We start from the raw sequence: 19283 nt of genomic DNA on the forward strand, positions 1-19283 counted from the left end.
TTGCTCAACCACAAGTTGGTAAGTCCTTTCCCAGGTAATCATTTTCGAATCAAGTGCCCAGATACCTGCGGCTAGCTGTGCACTAGGCATTGCTAGCCTTGGGAGAACACTGCAATGTCCGCATTTTAAACATTTGAATCTTCAGTCAGTTCAATACATTTTCAATAAGTAGAGAGCACCCGAAAATGCATTCAAATATTTGTTCAGAATTACTCCAATTCTATACTCTTGTTAAACCAAAAAGAACTACTGTAGAACAGAGCTTCGGAATAGTAAATTACATATATATATAAATATAAGCTTTAAGTAATCCAATCTACCAACTATTAACTTTGCATATATCAGGGAAAAATCTCTCATTTGCTTCATCATGTTACGGAAAATGTTCAGGAAAGGTTGCTGATGAAATACTCAATTAGAAGTCGTAAAGAGGTATAAGATGATCCACCTTCTTCCATGGCTATTCTGCTCTTCTCTTGCATTTCCTTCACCCTTTTCCGCACTTCATTCTCTTCACCGTTCGCCATAAGCTTCTGTATGGCGCCTTCAATTTCCTCGGCACTAACTATGTCAACTGGATTTTTCCCCTCTAAGTCCTTGACATAGTCCATCCGAATCTCCTCTGCCAATCCCAATTCTTTAACCAACAAAAACGCATTCATCTGTTGTTCAGCATACAAGGGCCAAGCAGCAATAGGCACCCCACAACACACACTCTCAAGTGTCGAATTCCATCCACAATGTGACACGAATACTCCCACCGCAGGATGTGAAAGTACAGTCACTTGTGGTGCCCATCCTACCACTTTCCCAATTCCTTCTGTCCTATCCAAGAACCCTTCTGGCAGCACTTCCTCCGAATTATCATAATTACTTGGCATCTCTATTTTCCCCTTTGGTGGAGGCCTTCGTAAGGACCACAGGAACCGGTGTCCACTGTGCTCTAATGCTATTGCTATTTCTTTTACCTGCTCAGGTTCAAAACTTCCCATGGTTCCAAAGCACAAGAACACTACAGATGAGTTTGGTTGGTCATCCAACCACTTTACGATACTTTCTGTTTCCTGTTTTTTGTTATGGTCATCTGAATTGACTACAGGATGAATTGGGTAAATCGGAGGAGCAATTTTAGCATCGGAAAGCGACTGAAGAGCAAAAGGTTCAAGCTCGGCAAAGGTATTGATAATGATACCTTTCGTCTCTTTGAAACGACGAATGCCATCGTAGTACAAAATCGAGGTTGGTGTAATTGCTTTAGCTGGCTTGGGTAAAACTTTAGCAGGATACTGATTTTTAAACCCAAGAATCGACAGTTCCTCATCAGACTCGGAATAATCAAACTTGGAGGTATTCCTCAGAGCTTCAAAATGAAAGGACAATGCAAGAAAAGCAGCAGCAGAAGTAAAGAAAATGTAACTGGGAACACAAAATTCATTAGCCACATCAATCATGGAGATGCAGAACATATCAAGAACAAAGCCAGCAAGTCGTGTAGAGCCAAAATGGGAGGAGCTGGAGCTATTACTAGTAATGTTGTTAGTAACAAATTCACTTACCTTGTTTTTGTGACCATCAACGAAATCGTATAAGAATCTGTCCTTGTTAGACAAGAGTTCAACAACTAGTTTCGGGTCTATTGAAACATCGACAAAGCGCAAGCGGGACTTAGAAGGGAGTGATTGGAGATAAGGTTGAACGCCAAAATCGGCAGGATGTTTCATGATGAGAAGGGAGATGCAGAGGCGTTCATTTGTATCAAGAATGAGTTTAGCAAATTCGACGGAGGAGGCGACATGACCCAATCCCGGCGATGGAATGAAAACCAGCTCTGCTTTTGTCTCCATAGCTCTGTATTAGGCAGAGCATGAGGAATTGTGAATTTTATACTATTTGAATTACAAGTTGTGAGGAATAAGAAGGTGACACGTGGGCTAAGACTGGTCACTTATAAATTTGTACATAGGATAATTATACAAACATCCACTAATGTTTATTCTAAGCACACGTACCTCCCTATGGTTTTTTAAGTTGTGAAAACATTCCTCAACTTCTGAACTATTGGGTTAACAATAATATAACTAATTTTAGTTGGGATGTCCCTTTTCGAGTTCTTGAATTTGGAACATCATTTAGGGAAGAGATTTAATGGTGCACCCCAAGGTGATACGCTAGGGCGAATGAATCTTTTATTCAAATCTTGTAACTGATCCTTCAACTCTGCCGGATTCATATGATATGGAGGAATAGAAATGGGCTTAGTGTTCGGCTCCAAATCAATAAAAAAATCAATATCTCTATCAAGAGGAACACATGGAAGATCAGTCGAAAATAAATCTGAAAACTCCTAAAAAAGTTGAACAGACTCCATGAGAAGTGAATCAACAGTAGTATCCCAATTGAAGGCTAAATAGGATAAGCATCCGCTATTGACTAACCGTTGAGCACGGAGGAATGAAATAACCTTACTAGGGTAAGAACCACTAGAATCCTACCACTCAATCCTCGAAATACCAAGCATCGCTAAGGTTACTGTCTTAGCATAACGATCAAGAATAGCATGGTAAGGATAAAGCCAATCCATACTTAGAATGACATCAAAAATCTACCATTCCTAATATGATCAAGTCTGCCTAAGTGTCATACCTCGCCAAAATAACAACATATGATTGGTATACCCTATCCACCATAAAGGGCTCACCCACTGGGTAGAAACATAAACCGGTACGGGCATGCGATCACTCATCAAATCAAATCCAGTAACATAATAAGTAGACATATAAGATGATGTAGATCCTGAATCAAACAATACAGACGCAAATTGATAGCAGATCGGGACGATACTTATGATAACTGCATCTGAAACCTAAGACTCGGATCTCCCAAAAAGCATAATAGTGACCTCCCATACGACCTCCAATCTGAGTCGTACCTCTATCTGCTCCTTGTGGAGTCATAGTACCATTAGCGCCTCTTCCCGGAGCCCGACCACTTCTACATGTCTGAGATATGCCTCGACCTCTAGTTGGAGGCATTGGTCCTCTAGTCGAAACTGAAGAACTAGGTTGGGGTTCCTTGGGTCTGTATAGGGCACTGTTGTATCATGTGATTAAGGTCTCCACAATCAAAGCAAGACCTCTGAACGAAAAACTGCTATGATGCTTTGGATGAACCACTATAACCATCTCAAACAACCGACCACTGTTGTGAATCATGAAAACTCTGACCCAAAATTTAGGGACCACGAGATGCTTGACAACCCTCAAATATTTTCATAGATGTATGAACAGGCCCCTGGAGCTGAAAATAAATACCTACCTGAAGGATCCTATACCTCTAGATGAGGCACTCGAAAACTCACCGAAAGTACGGGATCTCTTATCCATCATATACCTAAACTCCTCACGCTCCATCAACTCCATCTCCTTGTTGTCCCTTCTATGGACTGAAAAAAAGCATCCTTATGGGATGATCTGAACACCGCCGAATGAATGGGATAGGACAATCCCCTCAGGAACCTGTGAAGCCTCTCAACCTTATCCAGAATGATAGTCAGGGAATGTCGAGACCACTGATAGAAATGGGTCTAATACTCTGCAACTGTGAGGCTTTCCTGCCTCAAACTCTGAAATCTCAGTCTGCTCTCTCCCCTCACATTCCAAGAGAAAAAACAAACATAGAAAGTAGGGGCAAACTCCTCTAAAATTACTTGCATAGATCCAACTACTTTTGACCCCATATAGACTCGCTACCACTCTCTAGCTGGATCACGCAAATGCAGTGTAGCCTAGAGAACCCTATGAGACTCATCCAAGCCTGTCTCAAGCAACTCTTGACACGCAGAAAAGAACTCAAGCACGTCCTCACTCTTTCCACCATGAAAGTGAGGTGGATCCATCTTTCTGAACTTCTCATAACAATGTTGTTCATCGTCAGATAACACTAGCAAAGTTGCACCTTGCGCTCTAATACTTGGTAAAGGATTACCATTGACCCTAAGGCCCACTGGTGGCTACCCCACCAGACCATGAATAATCGAAACCTGATGTTGATCTAGGGTCTGAGCCTTTGGTATGGTTTGAGAACCATGTGGTGTGCATGTCGCACCCCCATTCTAAGTAAAACCATCAAGCACACCCAACACCCTCAGCAATGTATCCTAAAGCAAGGGTACAACAACGTACTCTAGAGGAACCTGATCCCCTCTAGCATCTATCTTTGGCTCGGGGTGAGACATCTCTGACATGAGTTGGTGTCGCTCCTCGAGTGCGACCTCTTCTTCTCACACGATCTCTACCTCTACCTTATCTAGGGTCTCAATAATATGCTCGGGGACTACCTCGCATCATCTGCCAGTAGCAGCAGCCTTCGTCCTAGCCATCTTACAAAAGAACACGTGATAACTCAGTACTAGTGGAATTAATCATGCACGATGAGAATAAATGAACAAAAGGAAGTTTTCTAACCTCCACATCTTCTCGAAGAAAAGCAACGAACATCTCCGTGTCGATCCTTAAACTCAACTAGACTTGACTTGTACACTCATGAGACCTATGAACCTGGGGCTCTGATACAAATTTGTCATAATCCAAAAAATGGGTGTGATTGTACCTGTCTTATACTACCTAGAAAGGTAAGCCTAAACAACCCTCGACAAGGGCAAATATGAAAATAAGAGGAGAAATAAGCACTAAGCATGTTTAAAGCATTGTAGAATCATAATATCACAAGATCTTCTACAAAATCTGTTGTCACGTGTACAAACATTTAATATACTTCAACAGATTTAAAGAAAAACGTAAGTCTGAATGTCTATAATACTAGAATAGTAGAAAGACATAACCACTATTAAAAAATTGCCAAAAACAACGGACAACGTCGCTCTTCTAAAGCGACAGACAATGCGACATTGTCCATCGTTTTTAATTCTTAATATTTTTTTAAAATGCCACGGACAGTGATTCTATGTTCGTTGTTTATTTTGATGGATTTTTTTCACCAAAAAATAAATGTAATTAATATTTAATTATTTTATATATTTAGCGACGTTGTCTATCACTTTTAATAAAAATAATTATTTATAAAATAGTTATTTACGAAGTTGTTCATTGCTTTTAATTAATTTTAATTTATTAATTTTTTTATAAGAAGAGACGGACGGTGTCCGTTAGTTCGCCGCTTCTAGTCAACAGACTTAGTCAACTATTTTTTAAAATAGCGACGAACTACGTCGTTTAGTCCATCACTTTTTTGGTCAAACTATTAGTCAACTTTTTTAAAAAAGAGATGGACATAGTGCACAATCTGTCGCTTTTATTAAAATATCCTAGATCAGATCGATTTTTTTTCTCATTTTCTCCCTCTCTCTAATCTCTCTCTTGTTCTCTCTCGCTTATCTCTAAACCCCGTCACCCAGCCCATCCTCTGCCGTCCCGTCATTCCCTGACGTTTCTCCTGCCATCCTTCAATGCACCGCCACCCTTCACCATCCACCACTGCGCGTCTCTCTCTTCTTGTTTAAGAGGTTAGGGTTTTTAAAGTTTTTTTCAAATTTTAATAATTTGTGATTTGTTAATTAGTTTATTCCATTTAGTTTGTTGAATCCACATTATTAACATAGTTTGTTTGTATATTGGATTGTGAATTAGTGAATGAAGTAATAGTTTTGATTTTAGGGCTTAAGTTAGAATTGGAGGTTTTTGCATTAGATTGTAAATTGGGTATATTTTAATTGAAATTAAAGTATTTTTGAAGTTGAAAGTTAGAATTAGTTGAAGTTTTGAAGTTAGAAGTTAATTGAAATACTTGAATATAGGATGTTTGAAAGTCGAACTCAGAAAAATATTGGATTGTACAATTTTTTATTTTTTAGAATTAATTAGAAATTAGATATTCAAAGTCATGAACTTGAAATTTAGGATTTTTGAAGTTGAACTTAGAAATATTTTTGGTTTGTATAAATTTTGAAATTTAGACTTTAAAACTTAAATACTCAAATTTTAGGATACTTGAATTTAGAACTTAAACTTAGAACTTGAATTTAGAGTTTGAACTTAGAACTTTGAACTTGAAATTTTGTTGACTTTATAAATCTTGTTAACTTGTAGTCCTTATGAACTAATTAAACTAATTAGAATTAGATATTCAAAGTTATGAACTTGAACTTTAGGATTTTTGAAGTTGAACTTAGAATTTTTTTTAGGTTTGTATAAGTTTTGAACTCTTTAAACTTTAGAACTAATTAGAACTTAGAATTTCATGTAGTAATTAACTTGAACTTTAGATACTTGAATTTTAGGATTTTAGAACTTCATAAATTGTATACTTGAAATTTGTAATTTTGTACTTTAACTTGGAAAAATTAAACTTGAATGTCATTAGCTTAGAACTTAGAAAAATTCAACTTGAATTTTAGGATTTTTTGAAGTCATTGAACTTAGAAATTATTTTGATTTGTATAAATTTTGAACTTTTAGACTTTAGAACTAATTAATTAAAAATTTATGTTGTCATGAACTTGAACTTTAGATACTTGAATATTCAGATTTTAGAATTTTAATTTTTATATACTTGAAATTTGAAATTTTGTACTTTAACTTAGAAACATCGAACTTGAATGTCATGAATTAGAACTTGTAATTACATCTTAATTAGAACTTAATTATAACTTGAATTAATTATAACTTGAACTTAATTATAACTTAAATTAATTATAATTTGAATTAATTAGAACTTGAACTTAGGTTGTGAACTTAATTGTAACTTGAATTAATTAGAACTTGCACTTAAGTTGTGAAATTTAGAAATCTCGATGATTTGTAGTCTTTATGAACTAATTAAGCTTGAATGTATATAATTTTTTAGATGAATCGTTGTTTGTGAATGTATAACATGCATTATGAAATTGGTGGTGGTTTGAAATCCGAGTTTATTGATGGTGTAAGAAGTTTTATTGATCATGTAATGACAATTGATATTTTTAAGAGAAAAACTAAGACTAAGCCCATGGGAAGGATTGAAATTGAAAATGTGTTAGAAGTGACGTACCAAAATGAGGTTGCACTTTTTCAACAACAAGTTGATGTTGAATTGGAAACCACACTAGAACATCCTCAACACATATTAGAAGAAATTTCTGATGATGAGATAATGAAAAATATTGAGGAAGAAATAAATGAGGATGAAGAATCAGATAAGTCGGTCTTTTATGAGAGAACAAAGCATGTAGAAGTCGCCTTACTTCGAAAAGAGGATTTCATCATACCTGGCTTTCCTAACCTTACAATTGGCATTGAGACTTTCCTTTTTCAAGCTAGTGAAAATGAATCATTTATGGAGAAATAATGAAACGATAAAAATGAAACAACTGAGGAGGGAGAATGGGAGAATGATGAAAATGAGACAAGCGAGGAAGAAGAGTGGTAGAATGATAGACTATAGCTAGTATGTAAGTTAATTTATTTTGCTAATACTAATTCTATTTAATCATTTTTATATATTGCAATATAATTTGCATACAGATGTCTGGTGATGGTGATAGATCTCAAAATCATCTTAGGGTGACTCAATCTAGTTCAAGTAAAATGAAGAAGTTTAGGAGGCCTATAGAGGCTGAGATATAACAGGATTTATTTTTTGTACGCCAGAGCATATAGAGTAGCATAGTACTAATACACATATATATGATATTCCATTTGGAACAGCAAATCCCTTGGATTATCATCCTTATTACCGAAGACCAGCTGGTGCTTCTTCTTCTTCACAGTCCTTGCCTCCACGCCGCTACACTGTCCTACCTACAGAGGCTTATCGTCATGCATGGTTGTTATTGATAAATAGGATATCCCCTGCTATGCTATCTCTATTTCCATCTCCCACAGATATTACATCTCTTCACCTATCTGTCATGGGACTTAGGGACACCCGTACTAAGTCGATGCTATGGATGTTACTTTTTTATTGACTCAGCATGATGTGCTAGTGTATCACATTCGCCTCCACCCCCTCCTGTTGCCACACTCGATGAGTCTCTTGAGCTAGCACCTGGGCAGAAGGACATACTCGGTAGAGTCATGATTGAATTTGATGGATCATCGTAAGTTTATTTATTTTATTTATTTCTTTACTATTAATTTATAATGCATGAACTAACATGTTTATTATGTATTTTGCAGGTGGCATCCATCTATGCAAACTGCTAGGGATCAACAACAGAGTGTTAAGAGGTTTTATACAGAGCCATATCATTCTAGACGCGAGATTTCAAATAGTATACGGCGGCCATGTTTAATGAATTTAAGGTATATATATGTTTTGTTATATATTTTTTATCTAAGCTTAATATTTTTTAATATACTTTATTAATTATCTGGCACTACAAACTCTTTTTTTCAGACTTCGTGAGCCGAAGTACAATATGGTCATTGCGACCACATTTGAGAAAAAAGCGAGCACGAGACTGTCTAGCTGGTTTAAGAAAGCCCGAGATTCAATGATACCTCCGATTTGGATGTTACCACATGTCTTTAAGGAGTTGTGTCCGTATTAGGGTACCAATAAATTCAAGGTTGTGTCTGAACAAGACAAAAAAGTTGAGGCAGTCTGAAAGGTGGCTCGTTGCACATCGGAGGTGCAAAAAGTATTGGAACGATTACAAGGAAGATGGTAAGTTTTCTAAATTTTAAATTTTAATTCATATAAATTTAATTGTTTAAATATCATTTGATTAATATCATCTAAAATTGTATTTTTATTTATAGAAAAAAAGAATAGGGGCGCACTCCCCTTCATAATGAAATTTTCAAGAGGACTCATGTGAAAAAGAATATTAATGAATCAGGTCCGGATGAGTGGTGGAGGAAAGGGCCACACAATGTTATGTAAGTTATTTAAGATAAATAGTGCGCGCCCGCACACACACACATATATATATTGATGATAACTTTTATTTTTAAATACAGGATACTTATCAGCGATACGTTAATGAGATGAGAGATTTGGTCTAGCTCACGCTGGAAGTCCACTAAAATTTAGACTGAAAAAGTGGTAGGAGGGACACATAAGGGCCGGATTTGTGGGATGTTCTCTCAGAATGACGTTCGACGACTATAATCAAGTCTAGAAGGTATTGGATCATCACTTCAATCGAGGCAATTGACGGTGTTTAGCTAGCTGAGATATCAAGAAAAATCTTAGAACTTACACGTGTATTAGAAGCGTCCGAGGCAAAAATAATTTCTGAACAAAAAAGCACGAACAAAACCGTCGAGCAAATTAAAGAATAAGTGTTCAACCTCGCTCGTCGGTAGTCTCGTTCTTCAAGAGCGTCCACTTCTACCGATGACTTAGAGGATGAATACATAGAGTCCACCTCTTAACTACCATGACTCCCTTTTATTGATTTTTAAATTTTTTTTGACTAACTTTGAAGGTCTTTTATAATTCTTTATACTATTATTTTTGTGTTTTTGAATGTTTTATTAAGTTTATTATTATATATTTTGTGTGTTGTGGTTGTTCTTGAATGTTATGTTGGGCTGTATTGAATTGAATTTGGAATTAAAATTATTGTGCAGGTGGGCAACAGAAATTGCAGGTATTTGCTGTAAAAAATAATACAGAAAAAGCGACGGATAGGGTCCTTTTGTTCGTCGCTTTTCTGTATTTCTTAATAAAAAATTCTAGAAAAGTGAAGGACATGGTTTCTAAGTCCGCCACTTTGTTCTTCCTTGTTCTTCACTACGAAGAACAAAGTGATAGACAAAATGACACAGCTCATCGCATTTGTCAAAAAAAATTACAAAAAATAGAGAAAAACGACGGACTGTGTCATTTTTTGAAAAGCTACGAGACAAAAGGCGACATAAGTGATTGCATCACTTTTTTGTTGATTTTGACCAAAAAAGCGATGCAGTGCATTGCTTTTGTCCGTCGTTTTTAACAGTTTTTAAGTAGTGAACTAAGAATATGTGATGACTGTGGGGATGGCTAGCCGTTATGTCACAGACTCCAAAGGATAGCCTCAGATGAAGATGTGAGAAGGATAATCAAACCGGTCCGAGCTCATAACCTACACAAGTGTAGAAAGCAAGAGAGTGACTATCAATAACAACGATACTCAATAAGCTTCCTTAGCTAATCGTAAGTAAAGTAGAATTGAACACAAGTACCATGACACACCATCCGAATTTCCACATACCACAACCTTCATAGAAATCAATCCAGCCTAACCTAACAGTTTACAAGTAAAAGAACAACATGATACAATTAACACATCACAAATCACATGTCAAAATCTACATAACTTCATCAGTGCCTCTCAAAGTCCGATAATCACGAATCATAAAAACTCACTCATACAAGTCAAAGATGATAATGGGATGCAAAATACAATGCAATGTGAATGTCATATAGAATGATGCATGACTGTCCTACTGGCACACCTACTAACTAACAGACTGGATACATAGAGACATATCTGTCCATGCACCACTGCTCACACCCGCTGACTAGTAGGACAAGACTCATGAGGGATGAACCAGTCCATGTATCCGACGGATCCATATTCCATCAACATAAATATCACCCACTGAAATTATTTCCCATCAACATAAACATCAAGAATCCAGATCTCATGATAGAGTTTTAGAATTAATGCAAATAAACACATTTATATGTATAATGAGAAGATGATAAGTTCCACATCAGTAGTCAATTCATACATACAATCATGACACGTCATCAAAAGTGAATTAATATACTCATCCAAGTTATTTGTAGCATATCACCCATTATCACGTTAACAAGTTCATTTTCTTATTCCCACAACTCATTGCTAATAATTGGACAACAAAGAATAACACGTATAATCTATGTGTACCCTCACCATTTCCCATTACTCTCAAACACACACCAAGGCATACAAGGTTCAATACACTTAACAATAGGTCAAAAGGCCCACTTGCCTTAAAAGAGAGTAAAATCAACTTGGAACTTGAGCATTTACTTTACGTCGAGCTTTCGAATCCACAAAATCTAATCAAATATAGAATCTCTATAAGAAAATATAAGCAACGACATTCATTTTGTAATTTTCAAAAACCGGGCCCAATTGATCCAAAAAGTCAAAATCAAAGGCTAATGATATCCTGAAATTTTATATAGAAATCATGTTACCCAAAGATTTAGGAACTCACACGCGAAATCGTATCGAAAATTGGGTTAGAAATCATCTCCAAAATCTCAAAATACCAAGTTTAAAGTTCATGAGAAAACCCTTAATTTTTGAATTGAAAAGCACTAATTTGAAGTTGAAATCATGAAATAAATAATAGGTAATGATGATCTGAAGTCAAAATTACTTACCCAAAGGTTCAAACTCAAAAAATCCTATTTAATTGCCTAATTTGAGCTCCCAAGGTCTAACAATGGTGAAGTGGGGAAGAAACCCAATTTTGGGAACTAAATTCTACCCAGTCACGTTAATCTTTGCGATCGCGACCCCTACCTTGTGATCGTGATGAGGAAGGCATGTCAACTCATTAATTGACCATCACGATCGCGATAAAGGCCCACACGATTGCGATTCAAAACCAATAGACCATTTGCAATCGTGGTACCCCCTCGCGATCGTGAAGTACAAGAACATACACTTACGCAATCACAAAGGATATGTTGCGATCGCGGTGAATAGTTCATCAAACACCTGAAATAGTAGCAACTGTAATTCAACAAGCACAAATTTTTTTCAATTGACCCTCGAAATTCGTTCGCAATCCCGTGCACATAAAACAAATATGCTACCCCAGTAAACTCGATGTTTCAAATTCTATAGAATCATCAAAATACGAATTTAAAGTCTCCCTAACCAGGTGCTCGTGTAAGCCACAAATTAACTAACTTTCATCCAAAAATACCAAAACACCCTCGGAACCTCCTAAAAATAAACCGGAGCTCTTTCTAGGCCTAAAATCACCTCCCAAATCCAACGGAATCGATGAAATTCTAATTTGAGCGTACAAATTCCGAATGTTGACCAAAGTCAAACTTTGACCTAACTTCCACTCAAATCACAACTCTAAGAGTTCAAATCACCATAAAAAACTTGGAACTGAAGACGACCACTCTTCTAGATAAATTATGTACTCCGGAGCTGATGGAATTGACCGAATTCCATTTCGAGACTTGTAGCTTCGGATGATGTCAAAACTCACTTTTAACAACTTAAAGATTTCAAAACTATAAAACTTCCAAGAATGTCCACTTTTCAATCCGATTGAAGTTTTAACCTCAAATACCTATCAAACATGACTTTGGGCAACTAATGTGAGGGGTAAAGTAATAATTTTTCCAAAAAATTCTTAAAATGACCTTCAAAATTATTACATAGAGTTTGATTTCTAGAGGAGTTTAATTTTCACAAGAAATTTCAAGTAAAGTATAAGTCTGTAGAATTTGAATAAATATGAGAACCATTTAACAAATGAGGTTACACACTTCCACAGTAGTAGAGGCAATTCTCAATTGGGCGAGTTGAGCATGATTGATTTCTGATGTGCATCCTCATATAGTGGAGTAAGATTTCTCAACCTGGTTCTAGTTAAAAAGTCTTAGTTAAGTAAGATTCACTGTTATATATTATGACTATTTATCGAGTTGTTATTTTAATGCTTTCAAGATTCAATGAGTTATAAGTTGGAGTAGGATTTTAGTCTTTAAGTTGGGCCGACTCAAAGACTTGGAATATCAATTTCTTAAATTACAGATTTTGTAATATTCATATGTTTTTAGCTCATTGTGTTGGTGAATTTGGGAGTAAATCATGTAGAGTTGCAAGTTGTGATTTTTCACACCCTTGTGAGCCAGTGTTTTCACGTAAAAAAACAAGTATTCTTTACCACGACATTTACTGTGTGCATAAGGAACACGTTAAGCGACTGCGTCACTTGTAGGCAAATCTAATGATTAATATTAAGTCTTGTCGAGTATTAATCAGTATCAAGGCAAGTTATCTTGTGTAGACTAACACCTTAAGATAAGATCGAAGATGAATTTTGCACCGTTAATTGGTCACTATGAAGTGCAATCCACTATCAAACCTCGTTTTTTTTTTAACGGATCTCACTTTATTTGATGATGATTTCATTGAAGTTGAAGATTATGAACTTTGAAATAAAATTAGAGAAAAACCCAAGATTCCAACAAAACAGTTGATGAAGAAGCAGTGAAAAAGGTGAGTTCATTGCACTAAAGAAGAATGCAGAGACAATCATTAATTATCGCCTGGAATATCAACCTGCCTAGAAAAAGTGGAACAGTAATTCATAAGTTGGTAATCATTAATAGCTTGTTTGGACGGTTGTTATTCGTTTGTATTGTATTGTATTATTAGTTTAAATATAATATTTGTTTTGATTATTACTTAAATTATATTACTTATATCGTTTAAATTCATCGTTGGTAACGACGTAAACACTCATTTTATGTAACGACTGATTTGTTATGATCGCGTTGTTACCTTACTATTTTATTTCTCATTTTGTGTTTACTTACTATTTTATCATTATCCTACCTTTTCATATTAGCTCTACTTCATGCCCTACAATTTCTTGTAGGTTTCATTCAAATTATGGAAGCATGATATTATGTAACGATGAAGAATGATACAATTTATCCAAACATTATATTTATAAAAATAATATAGTATGATATAGTACAACACAATACAATATAACACGATATATTATGAAACAATACGTAACAACCATCCAAACAAAGTGTAAATAGTTATTGGTCACATAGTCTCTATACCAGCTTCACAAAGGTTTATAGTCTAGGAACATTTATGAGAGACTTTTTTCTTTCTGTTCTTTTCTCTTGATCCTTTATTATAATAGAAATTATTTAAAGATAGAGCAACCAATTATCATTATTGTGAAATAAAATGATCAAGAAATGTTACTAATAACATCCTCAATTAGAAGCCCAAGAGATGCATAAGATGAACCACCCTCCTTCATGGCTGCCCTGCTTTTCTCCTTCATCTCCTTGGCCTTTTTCCTTATTTCATTTTCGTCTCCATTAGCCATCAGTTGTCGTATGACACGTTCAATTTCCTTCGCACCTAGAATGTCGACATCCTCATATTTCCCATGAAAATCCTTGAAATAGTCCATTCGAATCTCCACTGCCACTCCCAATTCTTGAACCAACTCAAATGCGTTCATCTGTTGTTCACCGTACAGGGGCCAAGTAGCTATTGGTACCCCGAAATACAAGCTTTCGAGTACAGAATTCCATCCACAATGCGATACAAATCCACCCACTGCTGGATGAGATAGTATTGCTACTTGAGGTGCCCATCCTATCACTTTCCCAACCTCATTTGTCCTTTCAATAAACCCTTCTGGTAGAACTTCTTGAACATTCTCGTAGTTACTTGGCAGCTCGATTTGCCCCTTTGGTGGAGATCTTCGTAAAGACCATAAGAATCTGTGACCGCTACACTCCAGTGCAACTGCTATTTCTTTGATCTGTTCAGTATCAAAGCTTCCCATGCTTCCAAAGCACAAAAACACTACAGAAGACTCTGGCCGATCATCCAACCATTTGATAATGTTTTCTGTTTCGGATTGACTGTTTCGACCGTGACCCCCTTCCTTCAAATTCACCACTGGACCAACTGGATAAATTCGTGGAACTGATAGAGATTGAAGAGGAAAAGGTTCTAGCTCGGTGAGGGTGTTGACCATAATACCCTTCGTCTCTTTGAAGCGAGTAATCGAATCAAAGAACGTGGTCGTCATGACCCCTTGATCTGTTGTCAATCTAGGCAAGAATTTCGCAGGATACGGGTTTTTAAAACCAGGAATTGTTAATTCTTCGCTGGAATCTTTGTACTTGGAGGTATCGATACGATGCTCCTTTATCAGAGTCTCGAAATGAAAACAGAGGGCAAGGAAAGCAGCATTTGAGGTAAAGAAAATGTAACTTGGAACACAAAATTCATGGGCTACGTCTATCATTGAAGTGCAGAACATGTCAAGAACGAAGCCTGCGAGGTGAGAGTTCAATCTAGAGTTATTCAAAAAATCCTTTACTTTTGGTTTGTGACTTTGAATGAAGTTCATGAAGAATGTCTCCTTATTTGACATGAATCCAGCAATAGTTTTCTTATCAACGGTAATGTCGACAAACTGCAAACGGGGTATAAATGAGTGCGATTCGATATAGGATTGAATACCGAAATCCATTGGAAGCTTCATAATGAGGATAGAGATGCTGAGCCTTTCATCTCTGTTGAGAATGAGTTTTGTAGTTTCAACTGCGGAGATGAGATGACCTGCTGCCGGCGAAGGAATGAAAACAAGCTCTGCGTTCCTCGTCATTGAGGCCTTCTTTGGATTTCTATGGACAGAGTACAGAGTAAAACAAGTTTAGAGATTTACAACATATATGTTTTGTCATTGCATTTTTAATAGCTTATTATACACTTTGGTATTGGTCACGGCCATATCATACTATGTAAAGTCAATAGTGATTATTTTAACCTCAAAAGCTGAAACTAGTTAGGAGTAGCCACGGGTCCAACATTGACCTTAAAGTAATATTGTAATAATTATTGAATATACAACAAAATACCCAAGTTGCAACATGTTTCGTCATTGCATTCTGAAAGCTTATATTGGTCAAGGCCATATCATATTATATATAGCCAGTGGGAATAATTTAACTTATGTTGAAAAGTGTGGATGTCCATTTCTTATGAACCCACTAGGTAGGCAAGTTCCCCAAATTTGACTTCTCATTTTGTAATAGAAAATGGTCATCCTTGGCCATACTTTCAGAAGAATAAAACAGAAAAACACGGAAATCCTCCTCTACTCTTTCTATTTCTCTTAATCTCTCTTTCTTATTTTGATAAATTTAGTTTATTTTATAACACGTTATTAATACGAAACTCTAATTTTCTCCAGATAAATTAACTTCTATATCAGGTATATCTACTGAAGAGATTTTATTTTAGTTGTTTTTGTTATTTCTAAATTAATTTCTATCTCAATTTTTATCATGTCAAATTTATCAAAACTTGAGTTGTGGCACTTGACATTTCTGGAAAAAAATATTTATCATGGATCCTTGATGCTGAAATTGACATTGACGCTAAAGGTCTTGGTGATACTATTAAACAAGATAAAGCATCAAGCCAAGATAAAGCAAAGACCATGATTTTTCTCCGTCATCATATTCATGAAGAATTAAAAAACTGAATATTTAACTGTGAAAGACTCCCTTGAATTATGGACTAATTTGAAGGATCGATATCACCACTTAAAACTTACGGTGTTACCAAAACCTGATATGACTGAATACACCTTCGATTTCAAGATTTTAAAACTGTGACAAAGTATAATTCTGCTATCCACAAAGTAAATTCCATGTTAAAATTATGTGGAGATTCTATCACCGATGATGACTTATTTGAGAAAATTATGTCCACTTTTCACGCTTCAAATGTGTTGCTAAAACAACAATATCATGAAAAAGGATTTAAGAAGTATTCTGAATTAATTACATGTCTACTTGTCACTGAGCAAAATAATACTTTGCTGATTAAAAATCATGAAACCCGTCCCACTGGGTCTGCTCCATTCCTTGAAGCGAATGTTGTAGCAGCGCATAATCAGTTTGAATCAAGACAAAATAATTATCGCTGCCGCGGCCGTGGCCGTGGATGTGGGCGAGGATGTGGTAGAGGATGAAATAATTATCGTCATCATGTTGGAAATAAACATGAGAACAATAAAGTTCCTCAAAATAATCTTTGCAGAGGTAAATCCAATATTTGCTACCAGTATGGTATGAAGGGTCATTGGACACGTGAATGTCGTACGTTCGATCATTTTGTAAAAATTTATCAAGCCTCTCTCAAAAGAAGAGATAATAATATAGAGGAACACTTGAATTTTTGGAATGATGATAATGAAGCAATTCCCTCAAATAAATATGAAGATATTGGGGCGAATCTTGCTTATAAAGATAATGCTTTCGAAGATCTATCAAATATTACTCATTTGAAAGCTGAAGATTTTATGAATATTGACTGAAGAAATGATCATCTAACTGGGGATAAAAATAGTTATTATTTTATTTTATTATGTTTGATATTATGTTGTCCTTCGTAAAATATTTCTTAAGGCAGTGCAATTTCTAAAATGTTTCTTATGTTGTTAGTTTTCACGTTCTTATAATGTATCTTTTTGTTTATGAAGAATATGAAAATTCTCCAGTCATCAATTGGATCCAACATCAATTATGATAATATGTGTTTTATTGATAGTACCACAACACACACTATTTTAAGAGATAAAAAATATTTCTCTTATTGATTATGAAAAAATTTAATGTTAATACTATATCTAGTAGTACAAGATTAATTGAAGAATCCGAAAAAATGAAAGTTGTACTTATCGGAGGAACAAATTTAACAATTAATGAAGCATGATATTGTAGTAAGTCTCAAAGAAACTTATTAAGGTTCAAAGACATTTGTCAAAATAGTTATCATATTGAGACTACAAATGATGAAAAGAATGAATATCTTTATATTACTACAATAATGTCAGGCTTTTTATACTTGAAAAGTTACCCGCTCTTTCATCCGCTTATACTTCACAAGTATTAACATGGTTGAAACACATGTCATAGTAAATCAAAGGTTTACTAGCTTAAATAATTTTATTATTTGGCATAATCGGTTGGGCCATCTCGGTTCTAATATGATGCACAAAATATTGAGAGTTCACATAGGCACTCTTTGAAGAATCAAAAGATTCTTCAATTTAGAGAATTCTCTTGTGCTGCATGTTCCCAAGGCAAATTGATTACTATACCATCAGTAATCAAAGTGGGCATTAAATCCCCAATATTTCTGGAATATATACAGGGTGATATATGTGGGCCCATTCACCCATCATGTGGACTATTTAAATATTATATGATTTTAATAGACGCATCTATAAGATGGTCACATGTATGCTTATTATCAACTCGTAATATGACATTTGCGAGATTACTTGCTTAAATAATTAAGTTAAGAGCACAATTTCCAGATTATGCAATAAAGATAATTCATCTTGATAATGCTGGTGAGTTCACATCTCAGGAATTTAATGATTATTGTTTGTCCACTTGGATAACAGTTAAGTATCCGGTTGCTCATGTTCATACTCAAAATAATCTAGCGGAATCATTGATTAAACATTTCCAATTAATTGCTAGACCAATGCTTATGAGAACAAAACTTTCCATTTCATTATGGGTTCATGTTATTTTGCATGCAGCAAGTCTAGTGCGGATCAGACCCACAAGTTATCAAAAAATCTTCCCATTACGATTGACTTTTGGTCAAGAGCCGAACATTTTCCATCTTAGAATATGTGGATGTGCAGTATATGTTCCAATTGCTCCACCACAACGCACAAAGATGGGACCCCAAAAATGATTGGGGATATATGTTGGGTATGAATCTCCTTCTATCATAAAATATTTGGAACCTATGATTGGAGATTTATTCACCGCAAGATTTCTTGATTGTCATTTTGATAAATCGGTATACCCAGCATTAGGGGGAGAAAATAAATATCTGAAAAGGGAAATAGATTGGAATGCATTATCATTATCTCATTTAGATCCTCGTACAAATAAATGTGAACTGAAATTTCAAAAGATAATTCATTTGAAAAATATTGCAAATCAACTGCCAAATGCATTCACTGACCTATCAAGCGTTACTAAATCTCATATCTCATCTGCTAATGCTCCAATTCGAGTTGATGTCCCAGTAGGACAATTAATTAATGCAAATGAGTCTAAACCATATTTAAAATATGATAGACCGATTGGTTCCAAAGATAAAAATTCTCGAAAAAAAAAAGAAGCAAACAACCAAGTTGGTCATGATATGACGAAACCTGCTCAAGAAAAGCAAGGAGATATAACAATTGATAAAACCTTGGAAGAAGTTAAGACGCCTGAAAATGATAAAGAAATTCTGATAAATTATGTCTCATCAGAAAAAATATGGAACCGTAATAATGTAATTGTTGACAATAGTTTTGCTTATAATGTTGCTATGGAAATAATGCAACAAAATGAGGATCTTGAACCAAAATCTGTCGATGAATGTAAACAGAGGAATGATTGGCCAAAATGGAAAGATGCAATTCAAGTTGAATTAGCTTCGTTTGAAAAATGCGAAATTTTCGAACCGATAGTCCGAACACCTA

At 35.4% G+C, this 19283-nt stretch overlaps 2 protein-coding genes across 2 annotated transcripts; both read right to left on the bottom strand.

Annotated features, from left to right (window-relative positions):
- Positions 1–186: 186 nt before the first annotated feature.
- Positions 187–1909, bottom strand: LOC129892407 (UDP-glycosyltransferase 71A15-like). The gene has a single exon (XM_055967975.1). The coding sequence runs from the start codon at positions 1842–1844 to the stop codon at positions 387–389; it is 1458 nt and encodes a 485-aa protein (XP_055823950.1). The 5' UTR covers positions 1845–1909; the 3' UTR covers positions 187–386.
- Positions 1910–13656: 11747 nt separating this feature from the next.
- On the bottom strand, positions 13657–15624 carry LOC129893378 (anthocyanidin 3-O-glucosyltransferase 2-like). Its single transcript, XM_055968894.1, has one exon. It carries the CDS (start codon positions 15381–15383, stop codon positions 13944–13946), a length of 1440 nt encoding a protein of 479 aa, XP_055824869.1. The 5' UTR covers positions 15384–15624; the 3' UTR covers positions 13657–13943.
- Between the last annotated feature and the right edge of the window lie 3659 nt (positions 15625–19283).

This window comes from Solanum dulcamara, chromosome 6, assembly GCF_947179165.1.
Source record: "Solanum dulcamara chromosome 6, daSolDulc1.2, whole genome shotgun sequence".
NCBI lineage: Eukaryota > Viridiplantae > Streptophyta > Magnoliopsida > Solanales > Solanaceae > Solanum > Solanum dulcamara.

What these genes read in the sequence shown, in the direction of transcription:
- LOC129893378 (XM_055968894.1), bottom strand. Translation starts at nt 15,383, where the DNA reads ATGACGAGGAACGCAGAGCTTGTTTTCATTCCTTCGCCGGCAGCAGGT.
- LOC129892407 (XM_055967975.1), bottom strand. Translation starts at nt 1,844, where the DNA reads ATGGAGACAAAAGCAGAGCTGGTTTTCATTCCATCGCCGGGATTGGGT.